The sequence below is a fragment of the Lactuca sativa genome, chromosome 2 (assembly GCF_002870075.4).
Source record: "Lactuca sativa cultivar Salinas chromosome 2, Lsat_Salinas_v11, whole genome shotgun sequence".
NCBI lineage: Eukaryota > Viridiplantae > Streptophyta > Magnoliopsida > Asterales > Asteraceae > Lactuca > Lactuca sativa.
This window is the reverse complement of record NC_056624.2, coordinates 92,210,749-92,229,784: the sequence shown is the minus strand read 5'-3', so window position 1 is coordinate 92,229,784 and position 19,036 is coordinate 92,210,749. Positions and strand designations below refer to the sequence as shown.

The following is a 19,036-nucleotide window of genomic DNA, read 5'->3' as shown; positions in this document are numbered from 1 at the left end:
CGGAAAGTGGAATTCATCGTCTACAGGGCGACGACGATTTCCTCCTTGCGAGAGGGTGGAGGATGATAAGCACCACTTGTCTATAACTGGGTGGACGAGGTGCCTGATTAGTGCGAGCATCTACTGCCACTACTCTTCTGAAGGTTCTGAGTTTCCTCGGTCTAGGTCAATTCTAGCGAGTATAGGGTCTCATCACTCAGAACTTTACTAGCTTAACCCGCAGTGATTCTCTTGACTCCGGCTCCTATGTTATGGAATAGGGTGAAAGTGTTTTGCGAAGAGGTTCGTGGTAGAGCTCATGCTTGGCTTAACCACCAGTACTTGGTGTATGCAAGCAGTATACAATTGAGGTCGGCAGGATGTTCAGCTGTGCGACTCCACCCCAAACCCACAACCCAACGAGGAACAGGGAGTAGGGAGGAAACACACACCTTAATTCTTTTTGATCTTAATTGTATACCACCTTTACGCATATACCTAGTTATGGTGGTCATTCCTTATGAGTTCTAATCTCTATGCTTACGAACCTAATGTGCGAGGTGCGAAGGGTCTTTTTGGGGAAACTATGAAGTATGCTTCGGATGGTTATCATCTTCTGGAGTATCTACAGTGTCGTTCACTTCGGTGTCCATCTGACTACGAGGGGTCGGTCCACAGCATACGGTACCCTCTCTTGGGTACTTCGGAAGATTTGAGATAAGAGAGACGATTGACGGATCGCATTAGGTTTGATTATTTGTGTTAGGTTTAGGTTCGGGAGAACCTTTATTTGCCGACATGGCTACGGGGAAAGTTCTTTTTACACAACACTAAGAATGTACACATGGCTGCACGAAGTCGAACCATGATCAATAGAGTCGTCGAAGTTGGCACACTCCGACATGATGTATAATGAAGATCGATAAAGTCATGTGCCGAATAGGCACACAAGTTCTAGGCGTCTCGGGTTTCGTCCTGTGTATCACTACCGCGGATGCCTGACCCGATAGAGTCGACGCGTAACTATATAGGGTTCTAAGTGTTTCCGAATAGAGTACCTTTTCATGAGTGGATTCTCACAAGGCATTTCTATAATCGCCTCACATATACTAGTCATGTATATTTAAGGTGGGGAGGACTGTTGACTGAGCGACCCCGCCCTAAATCCACAACCAAACGAGGAACAGGAAATGAGGCGGCATTCGCTCACTCTAGGTCTGTCCATCTTAAATATACATGGTCGTAACGTATATGTTTAGCCATTATAGTTTTACCTAATGAATTTTTAAATTTTATAACAGTGCTGCGACTTTCGCCTTATTGGCGAAGAATTTACATTGGAGTTAGTCTTTTATTGTTTTTAGTTTAGTTACCTGAGATCGAGAGACGTACCAAAATCTAACGAGTTCCTTGACGCTTCTTCCTAAGCAGTAGAGTTAGGCTCCTCCTGTGTCCTTGTTATTTCCTTCAGCTGGGCAATCCCTTTTGAAGTGTCCAATCGCACCACATAGACGACAAACTAGATTGGTCGTCACTTTGGTGATTGATGCAATACGCTCCACCGGAGTTCTGCATACGCGAGCAGTATGTCCCTTCATGTTGCACCTAGCACAATAGAGTTCCCGGCAGGCACCATGATGATGGTAGCTGCACTTGCTGCAGTGGAGAAGGTCTCTTAGGTACGGTCTTCTTGGAGTCGGGAGGGAAGGATTGACAGGGGTATAGACTGCCTCAGCTCATTGCCCTTCGGAAGGTCCTTGAGCCGAGGTACTTCCCTCCTCAATCTTGAGTTTTCTCTTTAGTGGGTTCGGTGAAGGTTCTTGGGTGACTGGGTATGAAAGTGTTGGTTGCTGCTGTCCATCGCCAGGATTGGAAATCCCGACTGGGCCCTTGCTAACATTGGCGGTGTTAGCATTCAGGTGAGCCATGACAGCTGCTACGGCTGCTGAGACCGCAGCTTGGAACGTAGCTTCATCGAATAAGAGAGCAGGTTTCTTGCTTGTGGATTGGTCACGCTTCTTCGGTGGCATGGTTTTCCTACACGAAAAGGAATACAAGGTAATGAGAGACGATGGTTAACCCTGGACATTTCTGTCCTGAACGTATTAGGCATAAACTTTGATCCATGCATGGATCATGAAAGCCCAAAATGTGATGGATTAGTGATTACTAGTGGGCTAGAAGGTGGTTTGGGCTCAATGGTTGGGTTTAGGGGTGTAAGTGAGCCGAGCTACTCGCGAGCTACTCGGGATCGACTCGTTAAAAGCTCGACTCGAGATCGAATTAAACGAGCCCGAGCCGAGCTCGAGCCCAAATATGAGGCTCGTTTATTAAACGAGCTCGAGCCGAGCTTCAGCTAGTGGGCTCGCGAGCCTAAATGAGCCTAAACGAGCCTATATATATATATATATATATATATATATATATATATATATATGTGTGTGTGTGTGTGTGTGTGTGTGTGTGTGAGAGAGAGAGAGAGAGAGTGTGTGTGTATATATATATATATATATATATATATATATATATATATATATATATATAGGCTCGTTTAAGCTCGTTTAGGCTCGCGAGCTCACTAAATTGTTCACGAGCCGAGCTCGAGCTTCATTTTAAGGCTCGAATCGAGCTCGAGCTCGAACTCGAGCTTCTTCAAATTAAACGAGCCGAGCTCGAGCTTGGTTAGGTTCGGGCTCGGCTCGGCTCGTTTACACCCCTAGTTGGGTTGTGCATGGTAACCCACAAATTGAATTAGGGTTGCATGAAGACTAGGGCAACATTTTTAAGGCTTCATAAGTGCTAAAAATGTTACTATTTGCTTCATAAAGCCTCCTAGCCGTTTTTGACACTCTTTGGTGGATTAGGGTTACACTTTAATGCTTATGATGACTCCTTAATGCTTCTTATGGCTCCTTAATGAAGCATAGCCGTTTTTTTTTCATTCACAAGTCTCATGGACGTTTTTTTTGTGTTCTTTCAAGAGTTACCTTAATTTCTATTTACTAGTTTTAATGAATAATTGGTTGGTTGGCTTGTAACCACCAAATTTGTAATAAAGGCTTCATATAAAGCCAAATTATGCATGGAAAAAGTAATAGACGAATTTTTAATCAAAGAACCCTTTTGTTCACTTTGAATTATTGTTATAATTCACAAATTATCTTGTTAGGACGTGTTCTTGACTTGATACGAACTCAATCCAATAGGTCTTGGATTGTTTTCACCGGTATACAACTTAATAGGTCTTGAGTTGTTACTAATCTATCCATTTCTTTCCATTCATATATCATTTGTGGTTACTATTCTCTTTTAATTTACCTAAACACTACCCTACTCACCAAATCAAGCCCATACACGCATCATAAGTGGTATCAGAGCGCATAATGGATTTTGATGATCCGGAGTTCCTACAAAATCTTCGTGAAGCATTAAGAAACATCCAAGAAGGTGGAAATCGAAGGCAACCCCGCCGTGGTGAACATAGGGTTGTGGAAGAATTCAAGGTGTCTGAATTGCCTGAATTTGTTGGTGGAACTGATCCTGAACGCTACTTGGAGTGGGAAAGGAAGATTGAAAGAATGTTCGAGTTCAAAGAAGTGGATGATGAAAAAAGCTGCAAGTATGCCATTCTCAAGCTAAGTGGTGGTGCTTCATTGTGGTTTGAAGGGCTTAAGGCCAAGAGAACCCGTGAAGGCAAAGAAAAAATTTGTTCTTGGCTTTCTCTAAAACGAAAGCTAAGAAAGAGATATGTTCCTTCTACTCATAGAATTGCCACTTACAAGAAGATTGCTGATTTGAGGCAAGGAAAAATGAGTGTTGGAGAATACATTGATGAATTTGAGAAGTTGTCCTTGATGGGGGATATTGAAGAAATTGAAGAACAAAAAATGACTCGTTTTCTAAAAGGGTTGAACTACAACATTGCCAATGTTGTGGAGTTATATCCTTATGCTGATTTTGGAACTCTTTGTGGTTTGTGTTTGAAGTTGGAGGGGCAGGCCAAAGCACGTTATGGTGGGAGTTCAAGTTCAAGTCTCGAAAGTCCCAAGTCAAAGTCGTGGTCCAAGCCCGAGTCTAGCAATAGACAAAATTCTGTTTCTACTCCTTCTGGTTCTAGTAGTGTTCCCGTTGCTCCTAAACTTACTAGTGGTACCAAAGAAACTAGTTTGGCGAAAATTAGATGTTTCAAGTGTCAAGGTTTTGGTCATTACCAAAATGCTTGTCCAAACAAAAGGGTGGTGACTTTAAGGGAGGCCATTGAATGTCGTGAAGAGTTGGAGGAAGAAGAGAGGTTGGCGGGTATTTTTTATGATACACAACAAGAAGAGGAAGAAGAGGAGGAGGTAGAGTATGAAGCACCGGTGTATGATACAGTTTTGGTGCTTAGAACCCTTAAAACTCAAGGGGTTCAAACCGTGGCTGATATGGATCAACGAGACCAATTGTTTCACACCAAATGTTTGGTTAGAAACAAGTGGTGTAGTTTGATTATTGATGGTGGAAGTTGTACTAATGTTGCTTCTAATGAAATGGTGATCAAATTGGGTTTGTCTACTACAAACCACCCAAAACCATATGTTCTTCATTGGTTGGATGATGGAAGCAAAATAAAGGTGACAAAACAGGTTAGAGTTGGTCTAACTATGGGGTCTTATGAAGATGAAGTGTTGTGTGATGTTATTCCTATGGATGCATGTCATATTTTGTTGGGGCGTCCTTGGCAATTTGATAGGGACGTGTTACATAGAGGGAGGAGCAATGAATATGAGTTGAAACACAATAATAAAAAAATTGTGTTAAAACCCATGTCCCCAACGGCCATAAGGTCCATGAATTCTAAACAAGTAAAAAAAACCTAATCTTTCTATGTTTGCTAGTGAAAGGGAGGTGGAGCAAGTTCTTGACAAAGGTGATGTTATCTACATGCTTGTGGCCAAAGAGCATGCAAAGGTGGAGAAGATGGTGCATGGAGAAAACGCTATTGCTGATTTGCTTTTGGAGTTTCAAGATGTGTTTCCAAGCGAATTACCACCGGGTTTGCCTCCAATCCGTGGTATCGAACACCAAATTGACCTTATTCCGGGTGCTCCTTTGCCCAATAAAGCCGCCTATAGATGTAATCCGGAGGTGACAAAAGAGTTGCAAAAACAAATTGATGAACTCATGAAAATGGGTTATGTTCGTGAAAGCCTAAGTCCTTGTGCTGTTCCAGTTTTGTTGGTGCCAAAAAAAGATGGTTCTTGGAGGATGTGTGTTGATAGTAGGGCCGTTAATAACATCACCATAAAATACCGATTTCCTATTCCTAGAATTGATGATTTGTTGGACGAGTTGCATGGTTCTATTGTGTTCTCAAAAATTGATTTGAGAAGTGGTTACCATCAAATTCGTATGCGTGAAGGGGATGAATGGAAAACAGCCTTTAAAACTAAACATGGCTTGTATGAATGGACCGTGATGCCTTTCGGTCTAACTAATGCACCTAGCACTTTCATGCGACTAATGAATGAAGTGCTAAAATCTTTTTTGGGCAGGTTTGTGGTTGTGTACCTTGATGATATCTTGGTATATAGCAAGAGCTTGGAGGATCATTTGGTGCACTTAAAACAGGTTTTCGAGACGCTTAGAGCTCAAAAACTCTATGGGAAGCAAGAAAAATGTTCGTTTTTGGTGGAAGAAGTGGCATTTTTGGGTTTTGTGGTGTCAAGAAATGGCGTGTCCGTGGACCCATCCAAGACTGAAGCAATCAAGTCATGGCCTATTCCTACTAATATTTCTGAAGTTAGATCATTTCATGGTCTTGCTTCTTTCTATAGAAGATTTGTTCGTGATTTTAGCACCATTGCAAGTCCCATAACAGGTTGTTTGAAGAAAGGAGTCTTTGCATGGGGAGAAGAAGCTCAAAAGGCATTTGAGAAACTCAAGGCATTGTTGTGTGATGTTCCTATTTTGGCTCTTCCTGATTTTTCTCAACCATTTGAAGTGGAGTGTGATGCAAGTGGAGTTGGTATTGGGGCTGTTTTGATCCAATCCAAACGTCCTATTGCTTATTTTTCTGAAAAGTTGGGTGGTGCTCGTTTGAATTATTGCACTTATGATAAGGAGTTTTATGCTATTGTCCGTGCTTTAGATCATTGGAGTCATTATTTGCGTGCAAATCATTTTATTTTGCATTCTGATCATGAATCCTTAAAGTACATCAATGGGCAACAAAAGTTGAGCACAAGACATGCAAAGTGGGTGGAGTTCTTGCAATCCTTTCATTTCTCATGCAAATACAAGGATGGTAGAAGCAATGTGGTGGCTGATGCACTCTCGAGGCGTTACTCGTTGTTGGTGACTTTGGATGTTCGTTTCTTGGGATTTGAAACTCTAAAGGACCATTATCAATCTGATATGGACTTTGGAGATATGTTTTTGAAATGTGCAGGTGGTCCTAATGGTGAATTTGTGATTCAAGATGGCTTTCTATTCAAAGGCAATCGCCTTTGTGTCCCAAAACATGCAATACGGGAGTTGTTGATTCGTGAAGCTCATGGCGGTGGTTTGGCTGGTCATTTTGGCATTACCAAAACTTTGCAGGTGCTTAAAGAACATTTCTTTTGGCCGAAGATGTTGGGGGATGTAACCAACATAGTGGGCAAGTGTGTTACATGTCATATGGCAAAAACAACTTTCAAGCATGGTGTTTACACTCCTTTGCCGGTTCCTATTCGTCCTTGGGAAGATGTGTCCATGGATTTCATTATGGCTTTGCCTAGAACTCAAAGGGGGAAGGATTCCATTATGGTGGTGGTGGATAGGTTTTCAAAAATGGCTCACTTTGTGCCATGTCATAAAACAAATGATGCCTCTAACGTGGCTGATTTGTACTTTAAAGAGGTGGTTCGTTTGCATGGTATTCCTAAAACAATTGTTTCTGATAGGGATTCCAAGTTTCTAAGTTACTTTTGGAACACTTTGTGGAGGAAAGTCGGTACTAAGTTACTTTTTAGTACATCCCATCATCCACAAACGGATGGGCAAACGGAGGTGACTAATAGAACTTTGGGTGCTTTGTTGAGAGGGTTGGTTAGCAAAACTCAAAAAGATTGGGACATCAAACTTGCACATGCTGAATTTGCCTATAATCGTTCTCCTACTTATGCTACAGGTCACTCTCCTTTTGAGGTGGTGTATGGTGTGAATCCTTACATGCCTTTGGATTTGATTCCATTGCCAAAGGATGAATTGGTTCACAAGGATGCTAATGACAAGTTGAAGGCTATGATGAAACTACACCAACAAGTTCGTGAGAAGATTGAAGCCGTGAATGAGTTGTACAAACAGAAGTCCAACAAGCATAGGAAACCACGTGTCTTTCAAGATGGTGACTTGGTGTGGGTGTATATGAGGAAAGAACGTTTTCCTAACAAAAGGAAAAACAAGTTGATGCCAAGAGCTGAAGGTCCTTACAGAGTGGTGTCACGTGTCAATGATAATGCTTATAAGGTAGATTTGGGAGGAGACCATGGAGTGCATGCTACCTTTAATGTGGGAGATCTTTCACCTTATCTTGATGATGATGGACTTGATGAATTGAGGTCAATTCCTTTCAAAGGGGGAGGGGATGATCCATGCATGGATCATGAAAGCCCAAAATGTGATGGATTAGTGATTACTAGTGGGCTAGAAGGTGGTTTGGGCTCAATGGTTGGGTTGTGCATGGTAACCCACAAATTGAATTAGGGTTGCATGAAGACTAGGGCAACATTTTTAAGGCTTCATAAGTGCTAAAAACGTTACTATTTGCTTCATAAAGCCTCCTAGCCGTTTTTGACACTCTTTGGTGGATTAGGGTTACACTTTAATGCTTATGATGACTCCTTAATGCTTCTTATGGCTCCTTAATGAAGCATAGCCGTTTTTTTTCATTCACAAGTCTCATGGACGTTTTTTTTGTGTTCTTTCAAGAGTTACCTTAATTTCTATTTACTAGTTTTAATGAATAATTGGTTGGTTGGCTTGTAACCACCAAATTTGTAATAAAGGCTTCATATAAAGCCAAAAATTATGCATGGAAAAAGTAATAGACGAATTTTTAATCAAAGAACCCTTTTGTTCACTTTGAATTATTGTTATAATTCACAAATTATCTTGTTAGGACGTGTTCTTGACTTGATACGAACTCAATCCAATAGGTCTTGGATTGTTTTCACCGGTATACAACTTAATAGGTCTTGAGTTGTTACTAATCTATCCATTTCTTTCCATTCATATATCATTTGTGGTTACTATTCTCTTTTAATTTACCTAAACACTACCCTACTCACCAAATCAAGCCCATACACGCATCAAACTTTCCCGTGCCTCGGGTACTGGTTGTCTAAGTGTCGACCTACATCCCTATGATGTAGTCCTGGTATTCAAGGTAGGAGTGTGTGAGTATCGGAAAAAGGCCATAAGATGTGAGTCGTTCCTACTAAGTCACTTTTATACTGGGAAAGGTTTCACTCTCCGGCCTAGAGAGATTTGAGAACAGTTCGGAACGAAACTGCAGAAAGAGAGGCTCACAAGGGCAGATGACTAAATTCTCTCAATAGAGATGCGGGGATTCGCCCTAATCGTGTATCTGGCAACGGGAAACGACGATTTACCTAACACATAGCATGAGTAGTGTAACCACTAACTCACTAAATTGTATTATTTTATGGGTGTATTAGCATGATGAACATGAGGAACAGACAATTCCCGGGTTCCATGTATTGGCTCCCTCGGTTTGCCTCGTATCTTTGACTGGAATCGGCGTTGGTTTCCTTCGGGTAGTTTCCTAGGGTTCTCTTCTCATATGGACATATTGAATTTCTACTCCGCCTTCCTTCTGATTCCGACTCTGGGTGTCACCACTTCATGATGGATGACTGGAATCTCGGAAGTTTAGGCGAATCTCTCACCACTGTCCCTAAAAGAATATGGGCACTTGTTGCATTCAATAGTCTCGACCCAATTCATTTATTTCCGAACAAGAAATCTTCTCAATGAACCTCCTCGGGTTCGGAATCAACTCTTCTGTCGAGTACTGAAGTGGATAGGGTTGTCTACAGGGTTCGCGCGAGAATGGAAATGTCTAAAGAATCCTAAGAGATTATTAACATTTCACCGTATGATCCATATCGAGTCCTGCTACGATTACACAGAGTATACAAATCATATATAACTTAGATCCGATAGGCCTTCGAAAATGTGATACTACTCTATATCCACATCCCAACGAGGAAAAGGAAGTAGAGCGAAACCACACATTCTTAGCCTATGGGATCCTTATTATATATAACCTTGGGAGTACACCCTCTGTAGTCGTAGGTGTATCAATAAGGATCTTTTTAGTTATTCACGCAAGGTTGTTTATGTATTCTAAAATACCCCTATGGTACTTTAATTCTTGTTTGTTTCTTATCTTCTGAGTATCATTCTGGGATTAGTGTGGATCTTTTAGTGTTCCAAAATACTCCTATAGTATTTTAACTTTATGTTTGGCTCTAGCAATCCTAGTTGGTAAGTTTCAGACCTATTGTACACCACTATCACTCCCAAGCACACGTTCATCGCATCTCGAATAAATGTAGTTGATCAGGTTACATTTATTCCAGCTTACGAATATATAACTGCCCAGGTTTGACTGTAGTGCTCAACATCCGAAGACTTTTATTATTGTTCTTCTTGTGATACTTTTGTTCAAGTGTTTAGATTCTGGATGTTATTATACTTTGGTAAAATATGGTTATATTAAAAGTATAATTCTAGGTCAGAGTGTTTTATCCCTTTGTGTTTATAGGTTGTATATCTTTTATGAATTGATATACTTAGCTCACTATAAACAATGCTCTGATACCAATCTGTCACACCCCAAAACCGGAACGGCGGAAACGTTCTGGGGTGGATGACGTCATGTCAAGTATCACAACACATGCATTATAGTAATCAAAGTACAACAAAACATTGCATTAATAGTAATAGTTTTACATGGTTACATTAATACATCAAAGTAATACAAGTAATAGAATAAATACAACGTGGTACTAAGCTATCTTCATCAACAGCTCCGAGGATGTACCTGTCTAATGCTAACCTGAGAATACAAGTTATTTGAAAAGCGAGTATCAACATTTTTACAAATACCGGTGAGTTCATAAGTATTTAGTGACATTTATCCAAATAACTTTATAAAGTAGTAGTTTAAGTGTTTACTGTGTATTAGAGTTCTTTCCAGAAAATCCTATATTTTCTTTAATAAAGCAGCCTTCTACCAAGACTGGTCAGTGTTATGTGGTAAAAAGTCATTTTCCCTAAATTGCTATCATTATCAAAATACTGAATTTGATTATTGAGGAAAGCAAACGACATCAGGGAATAACATATCCCTCAGCAGTGAGGACTACTGACTAAGGCAAGGAATCATAGACTCCAGGAGAGTATTGAACAAACGACACGCCTATTTCAGTCTAACAAATAGAGACTCAGACCCCAGAAGGTACCAAATGAAAGGTACAGCTGGTAAGGTCTAAAACAGTGAATAACAGACCCCAAACAGTATCAAATGAAAGATGCGTCTTGTAAAGTCAAAACAGAGAAAACAGACCCCAGACAGTATCAAATGAAAGATACGTCTTGTAAGGTCAAAACAGAGAAAACAGACCCCAGACAGTATAAAATGAAAGATACGTCTTGTAAGGTCAAAATAGAGAAAACAGACCCCAGACAGTATCAAATGAAAGATACGTCTTGTAAGGTCAAAACAGAGAAAACAGACCCCAGACAATATCAAATGAAAATACGTCTTGTAAGGTCAAAACAGTGTGACTCTGAAAGTGAATTACCAGCATACAATGTAAATTGCCGGCGAAATACCATTACCCTAAGGCCAAAGAATTATAAGGTAACCCGGGATACTCGTAACCATACTGACTAGAGTACCAGACGCCCTACAAGCGTCTAAAATATGACATTTGTCACCCGTTGGCTTGGTAGGCCGGGATTGTAGCTAGCAGTCTGGGTGCGGGGTTGTCAATCCCATATAGATCTATACACACAATGTCATCTCTCCCTACAGGAGATTCTGGTTGCCAACTAGACGACGGAGAAGGCCATGTCCTGAAGATGCATCCCAAATAGTGGATAGAGACTTCCAAATAGTGGGTAGTGTGTAAGTGCTGAACTAGAGGTAGAGACTTCCAAATAGTGGGTAGTGTGTTTCTAATGTAAGTGTAGACTAGAGGTAGAGACTCTTAACTGAACTGACTAGAGACTTCCTGTATACCCATACTCATATACATAATATATAACTAATGAATCAAACGACCTTCGGGCGGCCATCCGATCCCACCAGACCACATCTCAACGAAGAAAAGGAGGGCGGATGAGCCTTCCTAAGTCTTTCAATCATTAATTATATGTACCTATACAAGCACAGACATACATCTAACTACGACTGAGTGTGTATCAAGTAGAAGTGATTCTTGTGAAGTAGGAGTGGCTAACAAGTGAAGTAGGAGCGGTAGCAAGTGAAGTAGGAGTGTCGAACAAGTATAAGCGTATCACGAAGTAGAGACGACAATAAGTGAAGTAAGAGCGTATCGAGTATAAGTGAAGTAGAGGCGATATCAAGTATAAGCGAAGTAGAATTATATCACTAAGTAAGAGTGTGAATAAGTATAAGCGTCTATCAGGTATAAGTGACTTCAAGTATAAGTGAATTAGAGACAATAACAGGTATAAGCGCTTCAAGAAGTGAAAGCGTTACCAAGTAGGAGTATAAAATAGGTATAAGCGAAGCAACAGTAACTAACAAGTAAAAGTATACATTGTGAAAGAGAACTTTGATTAAAAATCTTGTAAAACCTTTATAGACCAGTTTAAAGTGAGTTTTAAATATAGCAGTATAAATAAGAGTCTTAAAACAAACGAAAAACCTTTTTCAAAACCATTATAGTGTCCTACTCGGTAAAACAGTATACAGTGTCGTAAAATCTTGTGCAGTGCGGGTTATCAATGTGATTGATATGATAACTGGCATGTTTAACTTGTATTCCCCCCTATAAAACATGTAAAAACATTTAAAAGGTTCAATCAGGGGTATGAACTCACCTGGTGTAAGTAGGTCCGACGAAGGTGCCGTTTGGGCGTTCGGTGTCACGTAAAGACTCGAACACACTCAATGACCTATTTAACATATGTTCACATACAATTAGTATATTAATACTAATTAAACAAGTATACGCGCTCAAAGGAGCGGAAAAACACTTTGGTTAAGTGTTTGGGTGTCCCGGGTAACATTTAAGGTTGTGTATGGTTTAGGAATGGAGTTTACTCTCCGAGAGTAAACTCTCAATATCATGTTTACGGCCCAGGGACATCTCACCATGAGTTTACGGCCGTAAACTCATAGTGAGGGGTTCTAGTGTGTTTCAAAGCTTAATCTTGTTAGTGGGATTTTTCTAAGTACAATTCCAAAAAGGCATGAGTGGGTTTAAGGCTTCTAAGGGCATCTTATTGGAGTTTACGGCCTAGGGACAACTCCTAAGGGAGTTTACGGCCGTAATCACATTCCTTGAGTTTTGTGACGTTTCAAGCCCCTAATACCTTGCTAGTAATTTATAATGGAGTGTGAGGCCATTTGGGGAAATTAAAACTATCATTTTGGCACGTTTAGGGGTGTTTATGGCCTTGGTACATACCTGGGCCATAAACTCCTCTTTTCCCTTCATTTTGATGTGTTTAAATGGTTTAAACCCAAAATACCAAGTCCCTAAATTATGTATGAAGCCTAAGGGTGGTTTGGGAGTGCTTTTGGGGCTTTTAGACATGTTTAAGAGGTGTTTACGGCCTTGGCATATGCCTTGGCCGTAAACTCTCTTTTATCCCCTAAATCCATGTGATTTAATGCTTAAACACTCCTAGGCAATTCCCTTAATTTATTTCCAAGCCTATAGGGACTTTTGGGGGTCATTTTGGCCTCTTTTAAGGTGTTTACGGCCTAAGGAGGAGCTTAGGCCGTAAACTCCTTTTCAACAACTTCTAAGTCTGATTTTTGGGCTATAGACATGAATCATAATGTTTAGAATAAGCTAGGGTAAGCGGACTTGCAATTTGGAAGCGTTTGGTTGCAGATTCGGGGCAAAAACGAGTCTAGAGAGAGAGTATAGAGAGAGTGTGTAAAAAGTCTCCAATGGACTACACTCACCTTTATATAGGGTTCCGAGTCGGGGCTTAGTGGAATTTTACCCGATACTGCCGTTAAACGGGGCTTTAGGTCGCACCCGATTTAGTGGTCGTAATAATAAAACTTATGTGTTTTTATTTCCCTTTATCACGACTTAACGGAATATTAAATGTAAACAAATGGAATGCTTATTAAATTGACGAGCTCTAATTAACGGAACTTTTATAAATTGGAATATTCCGTTAACGGTAACGAGGAAATGTAACGGAACAACTTGGGTTGTCACATAAACAATGCTCATGAAAGCTTTGCTAAATTGCATAGACTTATAATGTGGAACTCAATAATGAAACAATGATCATCAAAGCTTTGCTTAAAGTGCATAGACATCTATTGTGGAACTCAAGAATTAAACAATGCTCATCAAAACTTTGCTAAATTTCATACACTTCTAATGTTTAACTCAAGAATAAAACAATCCTCATGTAAGCTTTATTTAAACTGCATTCACTTCTATTGTGAAACTCAAGAATTAAACAATGCTCATCAAAGCTTTGCTAAATTGCAAAGACTACTTCTATTGTGGAACTCAAGAACTAAACATTGGTCATCAATGCTTTGCTAAATTGCATAGACATCTAATGTGGAACCCAAGAATGAAACGTTGCTCATGAAAGCTTTGCAAAATTGCATAGAGATCTATTGTGGAACTCAAGAATCAAACAATGCTCATCAAAGCTTTGCTTAAATTGCATAGACTTCTGTTGTGGAACTGAAGAACGGAACGTTTGTCACACCCCGAAAACCGAAGGCGGAAACATTTCCGGGGTTGACTCCACGTTGAATATCAAATCCAATGCACATAGTAAGTAAAGTAGAACAACCATTACATTACATATTAAAGTTTTACAGTTATTTCAAAAGTAAAGTTTGTACAGTTGTGATACATAGTATATATAGACAAAAGAAACGGATCTTCATGTACTCCATCTTCTAATCAAAAGAAATCTCCGGGTACCTGTTCTAAAGATGACCTGAGAACACAAGCGGTTTGAAAATCAGCATAAAGCTGGTGAGTTCATAAGTAGATTTGTTTTGTAAAAAAAAAAATGTTTATGTTTCCTTTCTGTTTCTGAAAATGTCGAATGTACCAAGAAAATCCCATATTTTCTAAATAGTTAGTTATTAATTCACAAATGAAAGGTATGATAAGTTTGTACATTGAAAACATGTTTATTCATGTGAAAATGTATAGTTGGTTATCTGACTGATTAAACTGATCTGTTTGCTTGTCATGTGTTACCAGGAAAGTCCCATACTTTCCTTATTGCGTATTACAAATTGTAAAAGATGTAATGTTATCCAGTTTGTTACTCTTTCTAGTTAGGTAAGTGTTACCTAGAAAAGCCCCATGCTTTTCTGCATGTTGGTTTCCAATGTAAACGATAAAAAAATGTAAAGATGTAATAGTGATTGGTTTCTATGTTTTCCCCAGGAAAGTCCCGTACTTTCCTGAATGTTGGTTACAGTGTTACGAAAGATGAGAAGGATGTAAAAGATGTATAAAAGTGATTCATTATTACTATATGTAAATCTCTGTTATCCTAATTGCGAGTTCCATAACCATACAATAGACTAAAACCTGTGGCAATAAGTAGTCCACATGTGGCAATAAGTCGTCCACATACTTATGACTCTCGTCACCCTTGAACCATTTCGGTTCGGCTGTAGCTAGCAACCAGGTGTGGGGTAGTCAGCCCCGTATAGATCTATACACTCAAGTCACGCTCTCTAAATACCAGAGATTCTGGTTATGGGTGTAGTCCTCCACTCGCGTACCTTGGTGGAGTGTTCTCCAAGGACGTGTCTCCAATTATACAGGATTAACAAATTTACTAGTAATAATAGAATAGTCCTCCACTCGCGTATTTATGTGGAGTGTTACCGAGGACAAAACAGTGTACAGGTATTACATTCAAATGTTGTATGTAATGCTTTTAACTGATAAATTGTGGAAAATCATTTGTGAAATATATGTAAAACATAACAGTTAAAGACCTAATTCACAAATATATGTTACGTGATATGCATGTTCAAATGGTTATCAGTTGTGGTAATCAGTAACAAAAGCATATGAATTAATAAACACACATCTGAAAACATGTTTTGAGTACAAGAATTCCCTTGTACTTTGCTTATGTTCCCCCCTAAAAACAGTAAAAACAGTGAAAAAGGGTAGGGGTATGAACTCACCGGACTCGGAAACGTGTCGGATTTGAATGCTAGACGTTGGTTCGGGGTTTGATTACTCGCGATGACCCTATGTAAAATGAAATAATGTCCATATATATACAATTAGGGATACATTCACTAATCATATGGAACATTACACTCCAATGAGGTTAAACACCTTAAAATGAGCGTTTGGAGTGACCCGGGTGGCGCTTAAGAACTTGAAATGACACTAGGGACTTGGGACATGAGTTTTCTCCCCATAAATAAACATTTTAAAGAGTTTACAACAATGGAACACCCACATACATGAGTTTACGGCCGTAAACTCATGTGGGTGAGGTTTTGGTGTTTTAAGGACTCAAATGAACTTAGGGATTGCTAGGAATGATTATCTAGACACCTTGGAACACTTGGAATGGATTTAACATATTTAAAGCATGAGTTTACGGCCACACTCATAGAGTTTACGGCCGTAAACTCACTAAGGCTAAGAAAAATTGATTTAAGCTATTTAGGGCAATCACATGTGATTCAAACTAATTTTCTAAGCATTGTTATGAATTTAGAACATCAATTAAGACATTTATTGGAGTTTACGGCCTAGAGGTATGTTCTAAGGCCGTAAACTCTCCTTTACAATTGAACAAAGTAGTTTTTGGTGCTTAAAACATTCATATGTGATTCTAGAAATTTACACAAGACATTTGAGTGTGTTTAATGCCTCATAAACATTTGTTTTATGAGTTTACGGCCAAGAATATGTTCTTAGGCCGTAAACTCCCATAAATCATACTTTTGTTGTGTTTTAATCCTTTAAACCATTTTTAGATGCATCTAGATTTTACCACAAAGCCATATATTGAGTTTGGAAGCATTTGAACATGTTTAAAGGCCTTAAATCACTCTTTTAGAGGAGTTTACGGCCCAAGAGAGTGTCTTGGCCGTAAACTCTTCTTTGTTACACAAAAATCAAGTTTAAAGTGTTCCAAGTCTAGATTAGCAAGTCCAAGGTTCATGTCTAAGTCTCAACTAGGTTTTGGAAGGGTTAAATGGCTTAAATACCCCTTGTATATGAGTTTACGGCCCAAGAATGCTCCTTGGCCGTAAACTCACTTTTGTCCCTCTAAATCCATGTTCTACATGTTATAATTTCTTCCCTTTAAGCCCTTAAGTCATATCTAGTGTCCAACTTTGCAAAGGAAGGGTTTTAGGGCTTAAAAACCCTTGAAATATGAGTTTACGGCCCATGAATGTTCTATGGCCGTAAACTCATGAATGTTAGGCCTAATCTATGTCTTAAACTCGAAATTGGATGACAAATATGCTATAGGTTAAGGCTAGGAAGGTACCTTTGAGATTAGAAGCCCTAAATTTGAGTTTTGATCCCTTAAACTTGGATTAGGAGAGAGGTGGGAAATGTTTAGTGATAATTTGGCCAAAGGCTTCAAATGGAGTCTTAAACATGTTTATATAATGTTCGGGAATTGGACGCGATAGAATTCTACCCGATACCGACGTTAATTGAGGTTTTTGGTCGTACCCGATTGAGTTACCGTAACCCGATATGGTAGTTTCTAGAAATATTCCGATCACTAAAGCTGGGTGTTAAAATGATTTCTAAATGTATTAAAACACCCATTAAGTCATTTTAGGTCAATATAAACTAATGACTTAATGAAATGGAGAAATTAGAAATGAAATTGAAAATGACGTCGGGTTGATCGGATTTGAATTACAAGTTGTGGTACAAGAAGTGACATGAAATTTCGGGTTGTTACAACGTTGCTCATCGAAGCTTTGCCAATGTGCGTAGACTTGTAATGTGGAACTCATGAATGAAACAATTCTCGTCAAAGATTTGCTTAAATTGCAGAGACTACTACTGTGGAACTCAAAAATAAAGAAATGCTCATCAAAGCCTCGCTAAATTGCGAAGACTATTTCTATTGTGGAACTCAAGAACTAAACAATACTCATCAAAGCTTTGCTAAATTGCGAAGACCACTTCTATTGTGGAACTCAATAAACAATGTTCATCAAAGCTTTTCTGAATTGCATAGACTTCTAATGTAGAACTAAAGAAAGAAACAATGCTCATCAAAGCTTTGCAAAAATTACATACACTTCTATTGTAGAACCAAAGAATTAAACAATACTCATCAAAGCTTTATTAAATTGCAACGACTACTTCTATTGTGGAACTCAAGAATTAAATAATGCTCATCAATGCTTTGCTAAATTGCATAGACTTCTATTGTGGAACTCAAGTATTAAGCAATGCTCATCAAAGCATTGGTAAATTGCATAGACTTCTAATATGGAACCCAAGAATGAAAGAATGCTCATGAATGCTTTGCTAAATTGCATAGACTTCTATTGTTGAACTCAAGAATCAAACAATGTTAATCAAAGCTTTGCTTAAATTTAATAGACTTCTATTGTGGAACACAATAAAACGATGCTCATCAAAGCTTCGCTAAATTGCATAGACTTCTAATGTGGAACACACGAATAAAATAATGCTCATCAAAACTTTGCTTAAATTACATAGACTTATATTGTGGAACTCAAGAATAAAGAAATGCTCTTCAAAGCCTTGCTAAATTGCGAAGACTACTATTATGGAGCTCAAGAATTAAATAATGCTCATCAAAGCTTTGCTAAATTCAATAGACTTCTAATGTGAAACTCAAGAATGAAACAATGCTCTTCAAAGCTTTTCTTAAATTACATCCACTTCTATTATGGAACTCAAGAATTAAATAATGCTCATCAAAACTTTGATAAATTACAAAGACTACTTCTATTGTGGAACTCAAGAACTAATCAATGCTCATCATTGATTTGCTAAATTGCATAGACTTCTAATGTGGAACCCAAGAATGTAACAATGCTTAAGATAGCTTTGCTAAATTGCATAGACTTCTATTGTCTAACTCAAGAACAAAACAATGCTCATCAATGCTTTGCTTAAATTTCATAGACTTCTATTGTGGAACTCAAGAATGAAACGATGCTCATCAAACCTTTGCTAAATTGCGTAGACCTCAAATGTGGAAATCAAGAATGAAACACTGCTCGTCAAAGCTTTGCTTAAATTGCGTAGACTACTATTGTGGAACTCAAGAATAAAGAATTGCTCATCAACGCTTTGCTAAATTATGAAGACTACTTCTATTGTGGAACTCAAGAATTAGATAATGCTCATCAAAGCTTTGTTAAATTGCATAGACTTATAATGTGGAACTCAATAATGAAACAATGTTCATCAATGCTTTGCTTAAAGTGCATAGACTTCTATTGTGGAACTCAAGAATTAAACAATGCTCATCAAAACTTTGCTAAATTTCATAGACTTCTAATGTTTAACTCAAGAATAAAACAATCCTCATCTAAGCTTTTGTAAATTGCATTCACTTCTATTGTGAAACTCAAGAATTAAACAATACTCATCCAAGCTTTGCTAAATTACAAAGACTACTTCTATTGTGGAACTCAAGAACTAAACATTGGTCATCAATGCTTTGTTAAATTGCATAGACATCTAATGTGGAACCCAAGAATGAAAAATTGCTCATGAAAGCTTTGGAAAATTGCATAGAGATCTATTGTGGAACTCAAGAA

At 38.7% G+C, this 19,036-nt stretch overlaps 1 protein-coding gene across 1 annotated transcript; it reads left to right on the top strand.

Annotated features, from left to right (window-relative positions):
• The first annotated feature begins 3,362 nt into the window (after nucleotides 1–3,362).
• LOC128132347 (uncharacterized) lies at nucleotides 3,363–7,165 on the top strand. The gene is made up of 4 exons (XM_052768869.1): nucleotides 3,363–4,774; nucleotides 4,857–5,420; nucleotides 5,514–6,561; nucleotides 7,133–7,165. The coding sequence occupies exons 1-4, from the start codon at nucleotides 3,363–3,365 to the stop codon at nucleotides 7,163–7,165; spliced, it is 3,057 nt and encodes a 1,018-aa protein (XP_052624829.1).
• Nucleotides 7,166–19,036: the final 11,871 nt, after the last annotated feature.